Genomic DNA, 14,515 nt, shown 5'->3' on the forward strand with positions numbered 1-14,515 from the left:
CTATGATGTGAATATTTGAGTGAGAAAACTTAATATGAAAATTCCTATTATAAAATTAATTTTTCTCGGTTTTCTTGACTCATTGATGTGTTGCTTCAACACAAAACCATTAGGGATATTAGACACAAAATGTTGTAATATTTAAAAAATGGAGCTCACACTTGCACAGATTTTTCACAGAGCCTTTTAGGACATAGCTATGTGACGCTGCTGTTAAATCTTTGTAAAGAATTAATGCAGTAGTTGCCACTGCCTTTACTTACCATGTAATGTCGTGAGAGTATGCAGAAACCTACCTCAACTGCTGTGTTTACAAACACATGCAGCCTGATCTACGAGCTGACTACCCTCCACCCACCAGTGCTGATGTGGTAACATTTGCTGCCTTTTGTATTCTAGCCTTGTATCTCATGGTCAATGATATCTCGCGTGTCCCCCCCCCCCCCCCCCCCCACCCCTTCAGATGGTTTACTGCACTTTACTAAGGGCTGCACAAACAATTATTTCCTGTTTCATTGGTTTTCCTCTCACAACTTCTAATTCTTGTGGAGGACTTCCCATATGATGAGATATCTGGAACTGTGGATTGGTGTCATCATGTGCTGCAAAAGGTTACCTCGCATTATTTTGAGTTTTAAATAGACAATACATAATAATGCTGTCAATTTACTGTTGCAAGTCTGTGGCCTTTCTTCTGTACCTATTTTCAATAACTTCATACAGCTGATACATATGCTGTTTGTTTTATCTCTGATGCTATCATCGTCAGGAAACAAAAGATCTTCATGTAAGATAACTTTAATCAGGATACAGAGAAGTGGTAACTGTTAGGGTAACAATTTCGATTTGTTTTGATTGAGGCTACCACACTCCCTTAAACATTTTTCCTACATCTTTCCAGTGTCAAAAGGTGTCTTAGACAATCAATGGCTGGTGAAAACATGTTTGATAATTCTGTGCCCAAATATGTTTAATTTTACAGTCACTCCAAGTCTTCAAACTGTAAGCATAGTAATGCCCCTCCAGTGATCGCGCTGCACTATTTTCCACGACACAGATGACCTAGTTGGGAAAAATGAAACAGTTTTGGATGCGAAGAGACATGGGTAAGATTTTTAAACACTTCTTCTTGGACAATTTCTCCCTCAGTTTGCCAACATCCACTAATAAAACAAAGTCTCTCTCTTTACTCAAAATATTGAAAAGATAGAGTAAACTTCACATCATGCTGCAAAAATCTAAATAGCTGATTTACATATCCCATTCAAAGAAATCAATTGAAAACATCAAACAATTACAAGGGAAATTTAGAATAAACTAGTCAATGTGGAAGTTATTTTGCATTACACATTAATAATATAGCACAAGTATTACTGAAAGATTTAAACTATGTACAACACCGTGTAACCTCAATATCTACATTTCACAGGCCGTTCTATCTGGGCATGCCACAGAGGTTGACCTGAACCTCAACCTTCCAAGTTCCACAGAGGCTCAATCACAAACATGAAGCGTAGCAGTCCTGAGGAGACCATCTGGAGTTTAGAAGATACACAGAGGAATACATGTGGGAAATTTGGTCTGTCCACAAGACATGCTAACAAAAAATCAGTTGGCCGCACACTGTCGGAATGTTCATATCCAGGTTTAAGCCTAGTCTGGCTCACAGTTTTAGCTTGTGACACCTACAAGCTTCATGTCATGATTACAATGATGAAGTGGCAAAATTGCTTACTACCTCGAACAGATGTCTTGATAACTATCCCAGAAGAAAGTGGATTGCAAGAACCTGTCTCAACAACTTGGGGTTGGCAGATAATGAAAAAACTGCATGTTAATGTGTTTCCATATGGGCTGAAGGTTATTTAAAATGCACAGTGTAAATATTTTAATGTGCTCTACAATAGACAACTTGGGGTCCCAGAAATATCTTGCAAAGTTTTCCTTAAGCAGCCCATGGCTGGGAAAAAGCTCACCATGTAAGTTAGACCATGTCAAACATCTTAGTGGATTGTCACAGACACTGAAAATTAAAGTAAATTTTGACATAGCATTACAGTTTCTCATTACAACTTACTGATGACAAATAAGACTCCACAAATATGGACCCTACACACCAACTTGCTCTACACTGCCAGTACTTCAAACGGAATAACTGTGTAATTTGAGTTATCCTCATATCTAAAATGAGAACAGTAAGATGCACAACATTCTCGTATGATGTTAATCAGAGAATGAATGCTGGCACACTTAACATACTACTATAAAGCAAAACCATATTTGCTGTAAAGTAACTAACATTTCAGGGGTGGCATATTGATAAATTAGTTGCATATTACACGACATATTCGAGACTAGTTGTAATAAACAATGGAAACTCCAGGTAGGAATATCAACAACGTAGAAAAAGATTTTGCTACTTACCATAAAGATGACAAGTCATGCTGCAGACAGGCACACTACTAAAAGACACTTACACGTAAGCTTTTGGCCACAGCCTTCATTAGAAAAAGAGAAACACACACACAAATCATTCACAAAAGGATGCACACCTCATGCACATGTGACCACCAATTCCGGCAGCTCGGTCAGAATGCTTATGTGTGTCTTAATTGCGCCTGTCTGCAACTTAACGTGTCATCTTTACACTAATAGCAATCTATTTTTACCTACACTGTTTGTAGACTAATTTTACTGATGTTTGTAACATTATTATCAAGCTCGTATCAAATTATGGTGGAATCCAGAAACAAAATATCATAAGGGAAAGTCGTTTTCTCTATTCAGTTCAGATCCATCTTCACGCTTGGTGAAAGAAAAAGAGGAAAGCATGTTAAACCAGATCATAGTTTAAACTTAACATGATTTCTGTACCATAGTGCAGTATTAAGTGTAAAGTAATCAGTATAATCGATATTTTTTTACATGCATATATAATTTATAATCAGATCCATTTCAGTGATGTACAAATAACATGTTCCACAGTAGATGTAAAATCATGCAACTATGTGAACAATATTTCCACTAAATGAATACATAAAAATTCTGAATACCTGTGGTCCACTGCAGATTGTAACATTTGGACTTTTCCTATGTTCACTACAGAATGCATAAACAGTACAAAAAATAAGATATTGAATTCAGAACTGAAAATAATATACAGCAAAATAAAATCAAGCAATAATTAAAAATTTATCTCAGTTGCTGCTCTTTGATAGATTAACCATAAGTTTATAATCTTAGTAGCAACATGTGGTCACTGATAATTCTTAGAATGGCTATTTACAAAATACTCACATGCGGCACAAGATACAGAACAGGTACCATTACATGAAAGTTCAGTTTTACAAACATATGAACAAGATACAAATCTCAGAATACAAATGTGAAATTACTTAAAATACAAACATTTGATATGAACACAATGTCAGTCAATGTTGTAAAATTTAACATCTTCATTTGGGAGAACCAATAACACGTTGCTGTCTTCTGCTACGAGGTGTTTCTGAAACAGAGGTACAAAGAGTAACATTAAGAAAACATAAAGATACACACGGCCGAACCCCCACAAACCCCCCCCCCCCCCCCCCACACACACAAAGAAACACAAATTGACTGCAGTTTAAGCTGCCAAGATAAAAATGTGAGAAAAATCCTTCAGCTGCATTTCCAACAAAATATTTCATATCTCTCGCCCTGAAATCAAACTAGTTGTCATAAAGCATTTTAATAACCAACTAAATCGGATAGGCATTGATTATTCTGTGTCACAAAAGCTGGCCTCAGCTTTCAAATTTAGTTTACAGAAAGTACAATCAGTGTAACAAAAGCCTTGAGACTTACAAGCGTCCGGAAGCATTAATGCATACTGTTGTCTATAATCTCAAAAATTGAAGCACAACAATAAAAGCAAGAAGGAGCTTCTGTCAACATCAAAGCTTTCGTTCTGATTTACTAGATTAAATTCAGCTGGCATAAATACAAATAGTATTAAGCAATATATTGACAGTTTATTGTTAATAAAGAATGCAGCTTAAGTTTGTAAGTGTTGATTCTCTTTTGATGATGTATATATTGACTTTTTCACAACACCCTTCCTTTAAGGGATCCACTGAATGAATAAAAAGTTTGAATTTTTTTAAAACTAAAATTTGATTTACAAAAGGCAACAAACTGCAAGAATATGAAGTCAGATGCAGGTAGTGACTTAAGGATTATTTAACAAAGATACGCTGAGAACTAGGAAGTATATAGATTTTATTTCTCAGGTTTTCTGGGTGTGACTCATTAATCGTGTATTTCTGAGTGTTCTGCTGACTTGTTTCCATTGTATGCACAATATTTTGATAAGCGACCTGGCATATTTCTTCAGACTCTGGTTTAAAGAGCTCAAACACTTCCATCTAAGGACAGCCTCAGAGAAGAATTAAAACAGCTATGATAGTGTTCCGAAGGAATGGGTACCTTGACCATCAAATTAAAAGGGTGATGCAATCAAAACCAAGAATGTCTGGGAATGAGGTAGAGAGATTGAGGAAGAGAAGCAAAAAATAGCTTATCTAGCCTATACCGGCCCAGTAACAGTAAGATCGACAGTATGCTATGAAAACACGGTATTCAGCTTGTTTCATTCTCTTCAACTAAGATAAAAAGTATTCTGTTCAATGTTGAAGACTATCAAGGTCACTGAAAGCTGGTGTGTACTTGACCCCATGTGAATGTGAATTTCTTACATGGTGCAGACACAACAATAACCAAGGAGAAATGCAAGGAACATCAGTGACACAACCAAATAAAAACCAAGCAGATAGCTGTCACCGACTATTGCCTTGGATATACTCATGAAGTGAAATATGATGAGACCAGTACCACATTGCAAATGATAAGATTCTAGGATAGCATAATTAAAGAGTCTATCGAAATAAGTATGTCAGAAAATCTATTAAACAGGGATGGAGGGCTCTCAATTTATTAAAATCTCACTGGGTACCACAAGCTGAGTGTTTGAATTTCACAGAACATCAGTGTGAGCTCTGAAAAACAAAAAGAGCATCAAAGGGCGTTGTGAGCATTGGGAACTGAACTCCACTATAAATAGTGGTGCGAGACTAACAAAGTTCACTGTCTCGTTGGATTTCAGGCAGTGACTACACACAACAGCAAAAATCTTAGCACCTAAAGAAGACTGCTGGGTCGGTCAACCAAATATTGTGCAAAAATTGAAACCAACTTGGCAGAACACCTGGAAGCACACTATTACGCATACAGATTTAACTAAGGCATTGAGAATCATAAGGGTTCAATGCACAGGAACAAATTTTGAGAAACATAGATTAAAGGAACGATTTAGGAGCATACACACCTATACGGGAGTGCTAATTAACAAAGATAACAATAAATAACAGGGAGTGCTGGAAGAGCCATGTGAGCTGGTTTGGAGATATAATTCCTAAAAGCTAACAAATACAGTAAACATCAACAGGTTACTACCTCTTAATTAAGGGGTCCCCAGCCATGGTGGAGTCTTTGAACAAAGCGGGACTGTGAATGGCACACACGACATTGTATGGTGGCATGGGAAAACTCACTCCAGTGGCGTGCTTGGCAGTAAAGGGGCGCCAACTGGCTGGGAATAGAATGGTAATAAATCCACCTTTTACTCCTGGCAAATACTGCAATTCACTGCACTGTTTACAAGGTGTACAGCTTTGCTTCCACCACTTGCCGATAGGTGGCGACAAAGGTAAGAAGCAGTCAAAAGAAACAGATTTCAGATGTCAGGCAGTTAGCTTGGACCTTGGTCAACATAACCTCATTCAAACATTAGTTGACTTGTGTCTGCATCATAAAGTTGTTCTTGATTGAAAATGTCAGTTTACGAGCATAATTCTCATAATTTGCCGGAGGTGTTACTGTTTTGTTTCAATATGAAGAAGACAGCAGCTGAGTCTCATGGAATGCTCTCAAGTACGTATGGTAAGAACACTATTAGTGAAAGAATGTGTCATGAGTGGTTTCAATGCTTCAGGAACAGTGATTTTAATGTTGTAGACTAGCATAGTGGTGGAAGAAAGAATGTTTTTGAAGATGCTAAATTGGAGACATTGGTGAGTGAAGACTCGCGTCACAAGAATTGGTACGATTAGTGGAAGTGACACAGAAAGCCATTTCAAAACATCTTAAGTCTATGGGCATAATTCAGAAAGAAGGAACTTGAGTCCCTGTGAGCTGAAACCAAGAGACATTGGACAGCATTTGTGTGTTTGTGAACAGTTGCTTCAGAGGCAAAAACGGAAGGGATTTCTGCAACGCCTTGTGACTGGGGACAAAAAATGGGTTGATTATGATAACCCTAAATGCAAAAAATCATGGGGATATCCCAACCGTGCTTCCACGTCGATGGCCAAGCCGAATATTCACAGCTCCAAGATCATGCTCTGCATTTGATGGGACCAGCTCAGCATCATGTACTATGAGGTGTTAAAACCAAGTGAAACAATCACAAGTGCTCATTATCGAATGCAATTAATGCGTTTGAACAGAGCATTAAAAGACAAACGGCTGCAATACAGCGAGAGGCACGATAAAGTGATTTTGCAGCACGACAACGCTCGACCCCATGTTGCAAAAGAGGTCAAAACATACTTGGAAATGTTAAAATGGGAAGTCCTACCCCACCCACCGTATTCTCCAGACATTGCTCCCTCTGGCTATCACCTGTTTAGATCAATGGCACACGGCCTGGCTGACCAACACTTCCGATCTTATGAAGAAGTCACAAATAGGATCGTTTCATGGATCCGCTTCAAAAGATGAACAATTTTTTCGATGCAGGATTTGTAAACTGCCCGAAAACGGCAGAAAGTAGTGGCCAGCAATGGAAAATACTTTGAATGATTCATGTGTAACCAATGTGTTTCATTAAAGCTTCAAATTCTGGGGAAAAAACAGTGGAAGCAAAGTTGTACACCTTGTACATCACATTGTGCACAGTATTCCAGGTGCTGATATGCAGAGGACAAATCAGGTGTCCGGAAACAGGTTTTGTAGAGAGCTGTGGCCAATGGGAACACCTTGAGGGAACGCGGTTTGGGATGGTGGCGCAGAAGATGAGGTACATTCCTCTCGTTAACCGAACTGCGACAAAAAGCTGACATTCGACACGGATGTAAAATCCTGCTCTCCATGCCTACTTCGGCAAAGAGTGGCAGACTATGATGTGAGCCACATGTTGTTGAGCAAGAAGAGCTGCCAAGAGCACAGCCGGGAGGTGTTGCCTCATTGAAGCGGAAGAAGAGACTGCTTAAGCGACTGTTTGACAAGGGTGGCAGCCAGAAAGCAAGGTAGTGTAAGCTCTATGTCTGGGGGAAGTGACCAGCTATGGAGCTGGGGGCCGATGGTACCTTGGCTGGCGGACACTTCACTGATCGCTGGTTTCCAGTCGGCACAGCTCGTCATCTGCTGCTACAGGTGGAGACGAATGGAAGGAGCTGCCACAAGATGTTCATGAAAATCAATTTTAGAGACAAACCAAAAGTCTGAATTGTTTTTTAAACAAGTCCCAATATCCTATTCTTCCTATGGAAAAATAGTGTACCCACTTTATATTATGAAAAATTAATTAATATTTCTGAATATATTTATTAGTAGTTTTAATTCACAGAATTTTCATATGTGGACTTGTTATAATAGTGTCTTTTGAACTTGTACAGTTTGTAATTAATGTGAAACTAAAATCAGAACATAAAGAACAGATACTAAATGCAAAACACACACACACACACACACACACACACACACACACACACACACACAAAACTATTACATATTCCAACACTTTGTGCTTCTCGTTATCATCATTTTTATTAAGCACTTTCTGTGGCTTGAGATTCAGATAAAACTGCCAATGCACCTGTGATTATAAAGTTTTACATACATGATGTAGACACTAATTTATGTTGTCAATCCTAGGTAGCAAATGAGCAGTGCACAGCAACAAAAATTTCCTTTGTGCTTGGGGCCCATATGGAAATGAATATCAGAAAAATCGGAGCGACAGCTTTTTGTGAATGTTTATACAAACTGTGTGGCACTAGATACACAAGTAAATCTAGTTAACCACAAGATCAGCAGGTGTCACAATGAAGCATACATGCATGCTACAGTCTTTACATATTTATCTAGTAGTACATATTATCAATGACTCACAATGAACTTATGTTATTCCCCTCTATTTCTTTCTTCTTTCTTTTGTGTTCTGAAATTCAGAAACCTATTAGTCACCATTACTTTTAATGTGAATTCACCACTGAGCACTTCATTTTTAGAGAAGGCTGGTCATGTGTAATGTTGAAGATCAAATCCAGAAACAATGACCTTAAAGATTCTGCTGACCACCTGCAAAAGTATGGTGAACAGGCTGTGTATTGTAGTGTTCAGTCAGGGTTACCACAAGAGGAAAGTAAATACGTAAACCTAGTACTTAGCCTATGTTTACTGTGATCACAATCATTCCAAGCAGTAACAAAACTTTATGATCACACAATTGACCATCACATTCAACAGAGACAAGTACTATCACTACCTCTCTTGTGCAGCAGCCTGTCAGGACAGTAAACGGTACACAGCATGCCATGTCTGCTCATCATACTTCTGCCGGTCGGCACAATATTTGTTATCTTTGTTTTTGGATTTGTTCTTTAAGACCACACATGACAACCAAACCATTTATGTCATGACTTTAGTACAACTCACTGAGGACGTATTAAAGACTGTTGGCAGTATGAGATGCTTTTTTTTTGTCATTGTTCTATAGGTTTAGCCTAATTTCTTGTTATGTTTCAGTGCAGGCAACATGGAGATGTTCTAAGAATTCAACCAGTCATAACACACTACAGGGTGGTTATAATTAAAGTTCCACTTCCTGTGCATGGAGTTAACAATACAGCAGAGAAATTAATAAATTGAAACAGGAAGGAAAACAGAAGACAGAATATTTAAAGTTCTAAAACAAAGTATACAGAGAACACAAGGCTGCTTCACACTTGACATCAAGGCTGATGAACTCCTAAGAAAGCGAGAAGGAAGAAAGACTATTGTCCTGTTTACATTGAGATCATTGCAAATTGAGCATAAAATTGGATTGGGAAAAGGTGGCAAAAGGAGTAAACCATATCTCATCTGAAAAGAGCTAGCCTCGGGGCAACCATCAAAAACTTCAAACTAGACCCTTGGTGAGGACTAGAATTTTGCTCAAGAACCCAGTACATTAACCAGAGTGCTGCCGCCTCTCTCTCTCTCTCTCTCTCTCTCTCTCTCTCTCTCTCTCTCTCTCTCTCTCTCTCTCTCTCTCCAAAAAGGCAGAGTAATACATTCGGGATGCAGATAGAAAATCTAGAGAAGGGAACATAACCCTGGAGGGGGAGATGCCCATGACGTGGTGACCAAAACTGTATCAAGACAATGCAAGTATAATTAAAATTTATAATCAGGTGTTAGTCTACTTTTTTTTCAGTTATTTGCTAAGCTTAGCCCAGATGATAATTTCAGCCACCTCTAAATGCCATGCCAGTGTCCTTGAACTCAGAAGGTATGGACTTCAGTGACACACAGTATTATAATTCCTTTAGAAAAGTGAATGTATTATTAATAAGAAGATACTTACCTTTAAGAATGCCTTTCTATAGGCAGTCTGGCAACAATGACCATTTTCTCCATTATTCATTTTAATTATATTTTCAGTTTTGCTATTTTGAATACTTTGATTCAAGTGTCGTATTAGCAGGCTATTGTTTCAATCTTTAATGATTTCTCGAAACCTCAGATAATGTAACACAGCATCAAACAGATTATTTAGCTTTTAGTGAAGAAATAAGCTTGTAATCTTATAGCATCTTTGGTTGACAAGTTTGGTGCATTCAGAGCTCCCATAAAGATAGATGGTTAACTGTGTAATAACATTAATTAAGGCAATATTATATCATAAATAAGTAAATTAATACTTATTGTAAACTATCAATTGAAGGGTTCACTTCTATTTGCGTATTTTTTGAAGAAAGAAAACATCTCATAGTCATAAATTTTGGCCTAGATTTTGTTTACATTATTGTGACTAAGTTATGTGATTATTTCAACAAAGTACAGTTTGTATTGCTAGTGTATTATTACACGCTATCCATTTCATTCTCTAACAAGCAGCCAAAGTGAAAAGTTTGGTAATAAGTGAAAAATCCATATATTGTAGACTCAATTTTTTGTTTACTTTTGTTTCCTCACATAAACAATACTCATTCAATTGTTTCTACTTCTCCAGAAGTTCTGAATTAGTGCCCAAACTTTAGGCCTAAACTTTCTAAGAAATTTAATGTATTTATTGAGTAGTGTAGGAAGTTTTCTTGTTTAATTTAGATTATAGCTAAAATTTGTTTGCCACGAGTGAGAAGTGTATGACTTGCCGTTCGATTGTTAGTTACGGGTGTTGTGCGAGGTTCGTTGCAGTTTCTTATATGTGGGGGACTGTAGTGGCATGGGAATTGGGGAAATAAACAACCAGTTGTGTAAGGTTTGCTGTAGAGATAGGAAGATAGTGGAACATGAGAAGGTTGCTACCCTGCAGGTGGAACTAGATAAGGCAAAACAAGATCTGGAAATGTTAAGGGGAGAGAAGGGAAAGGAGATGTGGGAGCGACAATAGTTTATAGAAGAAATAGGAATAGGATTTTCTCAGACATTTTTGTTGCCACGGTTGGAAACTGATGAGCCACAAGTATATGTAGCAGTAGACAGGACACAACAAACTTCCAAAAGGTGTTTGAGAAGTAAGAGGCCAGAAATAGTTGTGAAGAAGAAGAAAATTTTCTTGTTAGGCAGTTCACATGGCAGAGATGTTGGCCAACTGTTGATGAATAATCCAAGTCACAAGTTTTTTGAAATCCAGTGGAAGTCCTGGTCAGGTGATGGAGGATGTAGGTTCACTTCACAAAGACATCACAAAAGGGAGACACCAGGGTAAAGTGGGTGGGGCTGGCAACAGCATAGACAGGGTCCTAATTATTCAACTGGGGGTGACAGGTAAAGATAGCTTCAGTATCAAGATATACTGGTGTGGGGCTTGTATCTGTTGTAAGGTGCCATGGCCGACCTCATTTAAACTCTTCTGTTAGGAGAGTTAATTTACCGTATTTACTCGAATCTAAGCCGCACTTTTTTTACGGTTTTTGCAATCCAAAAAACCGCCTGCGGCTTTAGAATAGAGTGCAAAGCAAGCGGAAGTTCTGAAAAATGTTGGTGGGTGCCGCCACAACTAACTTTTGCCGTCGAATATATGTAGCGCTACACATGCATGCTTTGTAGGCACAAAGATAAATACTGGCACCAAAACCTCTGCGTCAGTACATAAATTTAAAAAAAAGGTGGAAGACGAGCTTTTTTTCTCCGCCCCGAATTTCGACCACTGCATTTCCATACATTATCCAACGAAGTAAATATAAATTCCGTATTGTTCATCTTCGAATATAGCAGCCTTTCAATGTACTACGAAAATCTGACTGGCAAGACTGTTTGGGATGTTTGTCAATATGGCCAACTCTACGTTCTGAATTTTTTCGTACCTGTGAAAAGAGATGGTTGCTAATAGGAACTTTTATGAAGTATTCTCTTCACTATAAGAATAATACGAATATAAACATTTTGCCATGTATTGTTTCATGTTTGCTGCTATCTCATTTAAATCCTGTATGTGTAATAAACTACGAAACTATAGTGAGACAACAGCAAACGTGGAAGAATATACATAACATATCATGTTTATATTCGTATTATTCTTATGCCTAAAAGTGATACAGTCAGAAATGAAGCACGGCAACTGACTATATTTTAAAATCTAAGATGACTCTAATTTCTGTGCAGAATTTGATGTACTAAAGAAGCGGCCGCAAAGATTTTCAAACGGAGAAATTTTTTTGCCTAACTCTCGTTCAGAACATGTTCTATCATACGCAGTCTATTATTTGGTTCTTGTTGATCATTATCAAAGAAAGCAGCAGTGTAAGTAACAACAAATAGTAGTCTCTTTCCATTGTTTCGTTAATGAGACGATTCCTCTCCTCTTTTTAAGCGGCGGTAGCACGGACAAAAGCAAGCCATGCCGCGAGCGGCGACAGGCCGTAAACACGCACTATCAGAATGCGACAAACATGTATGACACAGTACAGTAATGCATTTTCAGCTTAGAGTAATTTAAACACCTATAACAAAGAGAATGGCACTCATCAGATCAAAGAAAAATAAGCAATCAATTCAAACCAGACGAAGCACGTGGATAAGGAAGGGTACCTGTATAAATACGGACGGAGTGCCTGACGCATAGCAATGACTACCTGGTAAAGCCTAACTGCTAAGCTTACGACTCAAACCAAACTACTGCAGCTGTATTGTCATTCATTCGACCTAAATTGTGTCTCATATTACAATGGACCAACTTTGATTCGATTTGGAGATGCGGCCTAAAACTTTTCTTTCCCCTTGAATTTCGAGTCTCAAATTTCAAGTGCGGCTTAGATTCGGAAAATTTTTTTTTCCTTTATTTCGAGTCTCATTTTTCAGGTGTGGCTTAGATTCAAGTAAATATGGTAGGAGTGAAACGGCTGTTTGGATCAGGTATGAGGATTTATACTGGTGTGGTTCCTCTCGGCTTTCAGTAGGTGGGACTATACTAGGCATGCCCTTCACCTCAACAGGAAAGGGGAGGGAAAACTGCCTAGGCTAATACCAAATAACGTAAGTATTGGGGGGGGGGGGGGGGGGGGGGCAGGAGGGGCACTCTCACAAGTGGTAAAGTACCAGGATTACAAACAACAGAACGGAATTTTTTTAGGGTAGCGAGGGCAGACACAAGAAATGTCCTGAGGCAGGCTGAAAATGACATTCATACTGATAAAACAGGCAACCAGAAAGCAATTTTTAACATACACCATTCATGCAAACAAGCCCTGAGTTGAAAATGGAAGTATTCAAAAATAGACAAATAAATTCAGTTCATCCAGTTGTAATTCAGCTAGCACACAATATCAGTTATCCTTACTGCACCACAATACCCGAGGACTAAGTAGTAAGTTTAAAGAGTTGCTTATTTTTGTTGAAGAGTTAGAGTTGCACAACCAGTTGATACAATCTGCTTCTCAGAACATCATGTGACTGCTGGTAAAGACACGTTAAATGTTACAGGATTCAAGTTAGCTTTTTATTTTTACAGAGAAAATATGGAGAATCCGAGTTGCCACATTTGTCAGAATCTGTTTTAACTTCAAGCATAATGATATTAATAAATTTTGCTCAGAGCAGCACTTAGAAGTTTGTGCAACAAAAGTATTATGAAATAAGCAGCCTTTTGCAGTAGTAAGTATATACAGAGCAGCTTCAGGGAACTTCAACCTCTTCATAAAACATCTGGAAGTTCTATTGTCCCATCTCACAGTAAAAAACCAGAAACAGTGTTTGCTCGAAATTTTAATGTGGATTTATTGGAAAGCTCTGTAAGTGAACAATTATTGCAATCAGTAACACTGCAATTCAATTCAATGCCTTCTGTGAACTTTGCAACTAAGGTATGCAAGTGCTCTGAGCCAACTATTGATAATATCTTTGTAGACAAAACTAGGAAAAAAAAGTCATATCACAAAACCAATAGTAAATGGGCTATCTGATCATGACTTGCAGCACCTTGTGTTAAATGTTGAAACTTGTAGGATTAAAAATCTATTATAGCTGAGTGCAGGAGGGTAATAAATCAGTCAAAAACAGTTTTCGGAGATTGCTCAAAGACATGAACTGGATAGATGTTTACAATACCTCCGACTCAAATGGAAAATACAAAGCATTCATTAATAAATTTACTTCCTCTTTTCAAAATTGTGTTCCCCTAAAGATAACTAAAATCAAACAGAAGCCTAAAAATAAACCATGGCTCACACAAGGAATAAAAAAAGATGTGGGACAAAAAGGAGCCTAGGAATAGCTCTGATGCTAGCACTATAATGCATCACAAAGAACACTGCAAACTATCTAAGCAAATAATATATAAATCTAAACAGCTTCACTATGAGGAAAAGATAATTACATCAGACAATAAAATAAAAACTATATGGGATATGAAGAAAACAAAGAAAGGTGGAGCCAAAACAGAAGAGGAACAGATAGCTCTAAAAATAAATGAGATATTCATAGCAAGGGCATGTAGTGTTGCAAACCTCATTAACAAGTACTTCCATTAAATAAAACAACAAGTTTACTGTTACCACTCACCGTTTTATTTTTTCCACGATCCGTTTCAAAGGTTTAAACCTCCATCATCGGGTGGATTTACACTAGTTAGTATTACGTATGTGTGTGTGTGTTCTGTTACGATTTTGGAGGAACTTGTGGCACTGCCTAGTGGAGAAACAAGACACTATTTCACAATATGGTTTTGGATTACTTTTGACAAAAAATTAAACTGATATCTAATGGTAAACTTTAA

The 14,515-nt window shown here is 37.8% G+C and overlaps 1 protein-coding gene across 1 annotated transcript in view; it reads right to left on the minus strand.

The window, feature by feature from the left end:
• Positions 1-2,940: 2,940 nt before the first annotated feature.
• Positions 2,941-14,515, minus strand: part of LOC124606749 (disks large-associated protein 5-like) — a 168,092-nt gene continuing 156,517 nt past the window's right edge. The window contains exon 11 of the mRNA XM_047138795.1: positions 2,941-3,505. Within this exon, the coding sequence (XP_046994751.1) occupies positions 3,456-3,505 (50 nt within the window). The 3' untranslated portion in view covers positions 2,941-3,455. The remainder of the gene's footprint in view (positions 3,506-14,515) is intronic.

The sequence above is a fragment of the Schistocerca americana genome, chromosome 3, assembly GCF_021461395.2.
Source record: "Schistocerca americana isolate TAMUIC-IGC-003095 chromosome 3, iqSchAmer2.1, whole genome shotgun sequence".
NCBI classification, from domain to species: domain Eukaryota; kingdom Metazoa; phylum Arthropoda; class Insecta; order Orthoptera; family Acrididae; genus Schistocerca; species Schistocerca americana.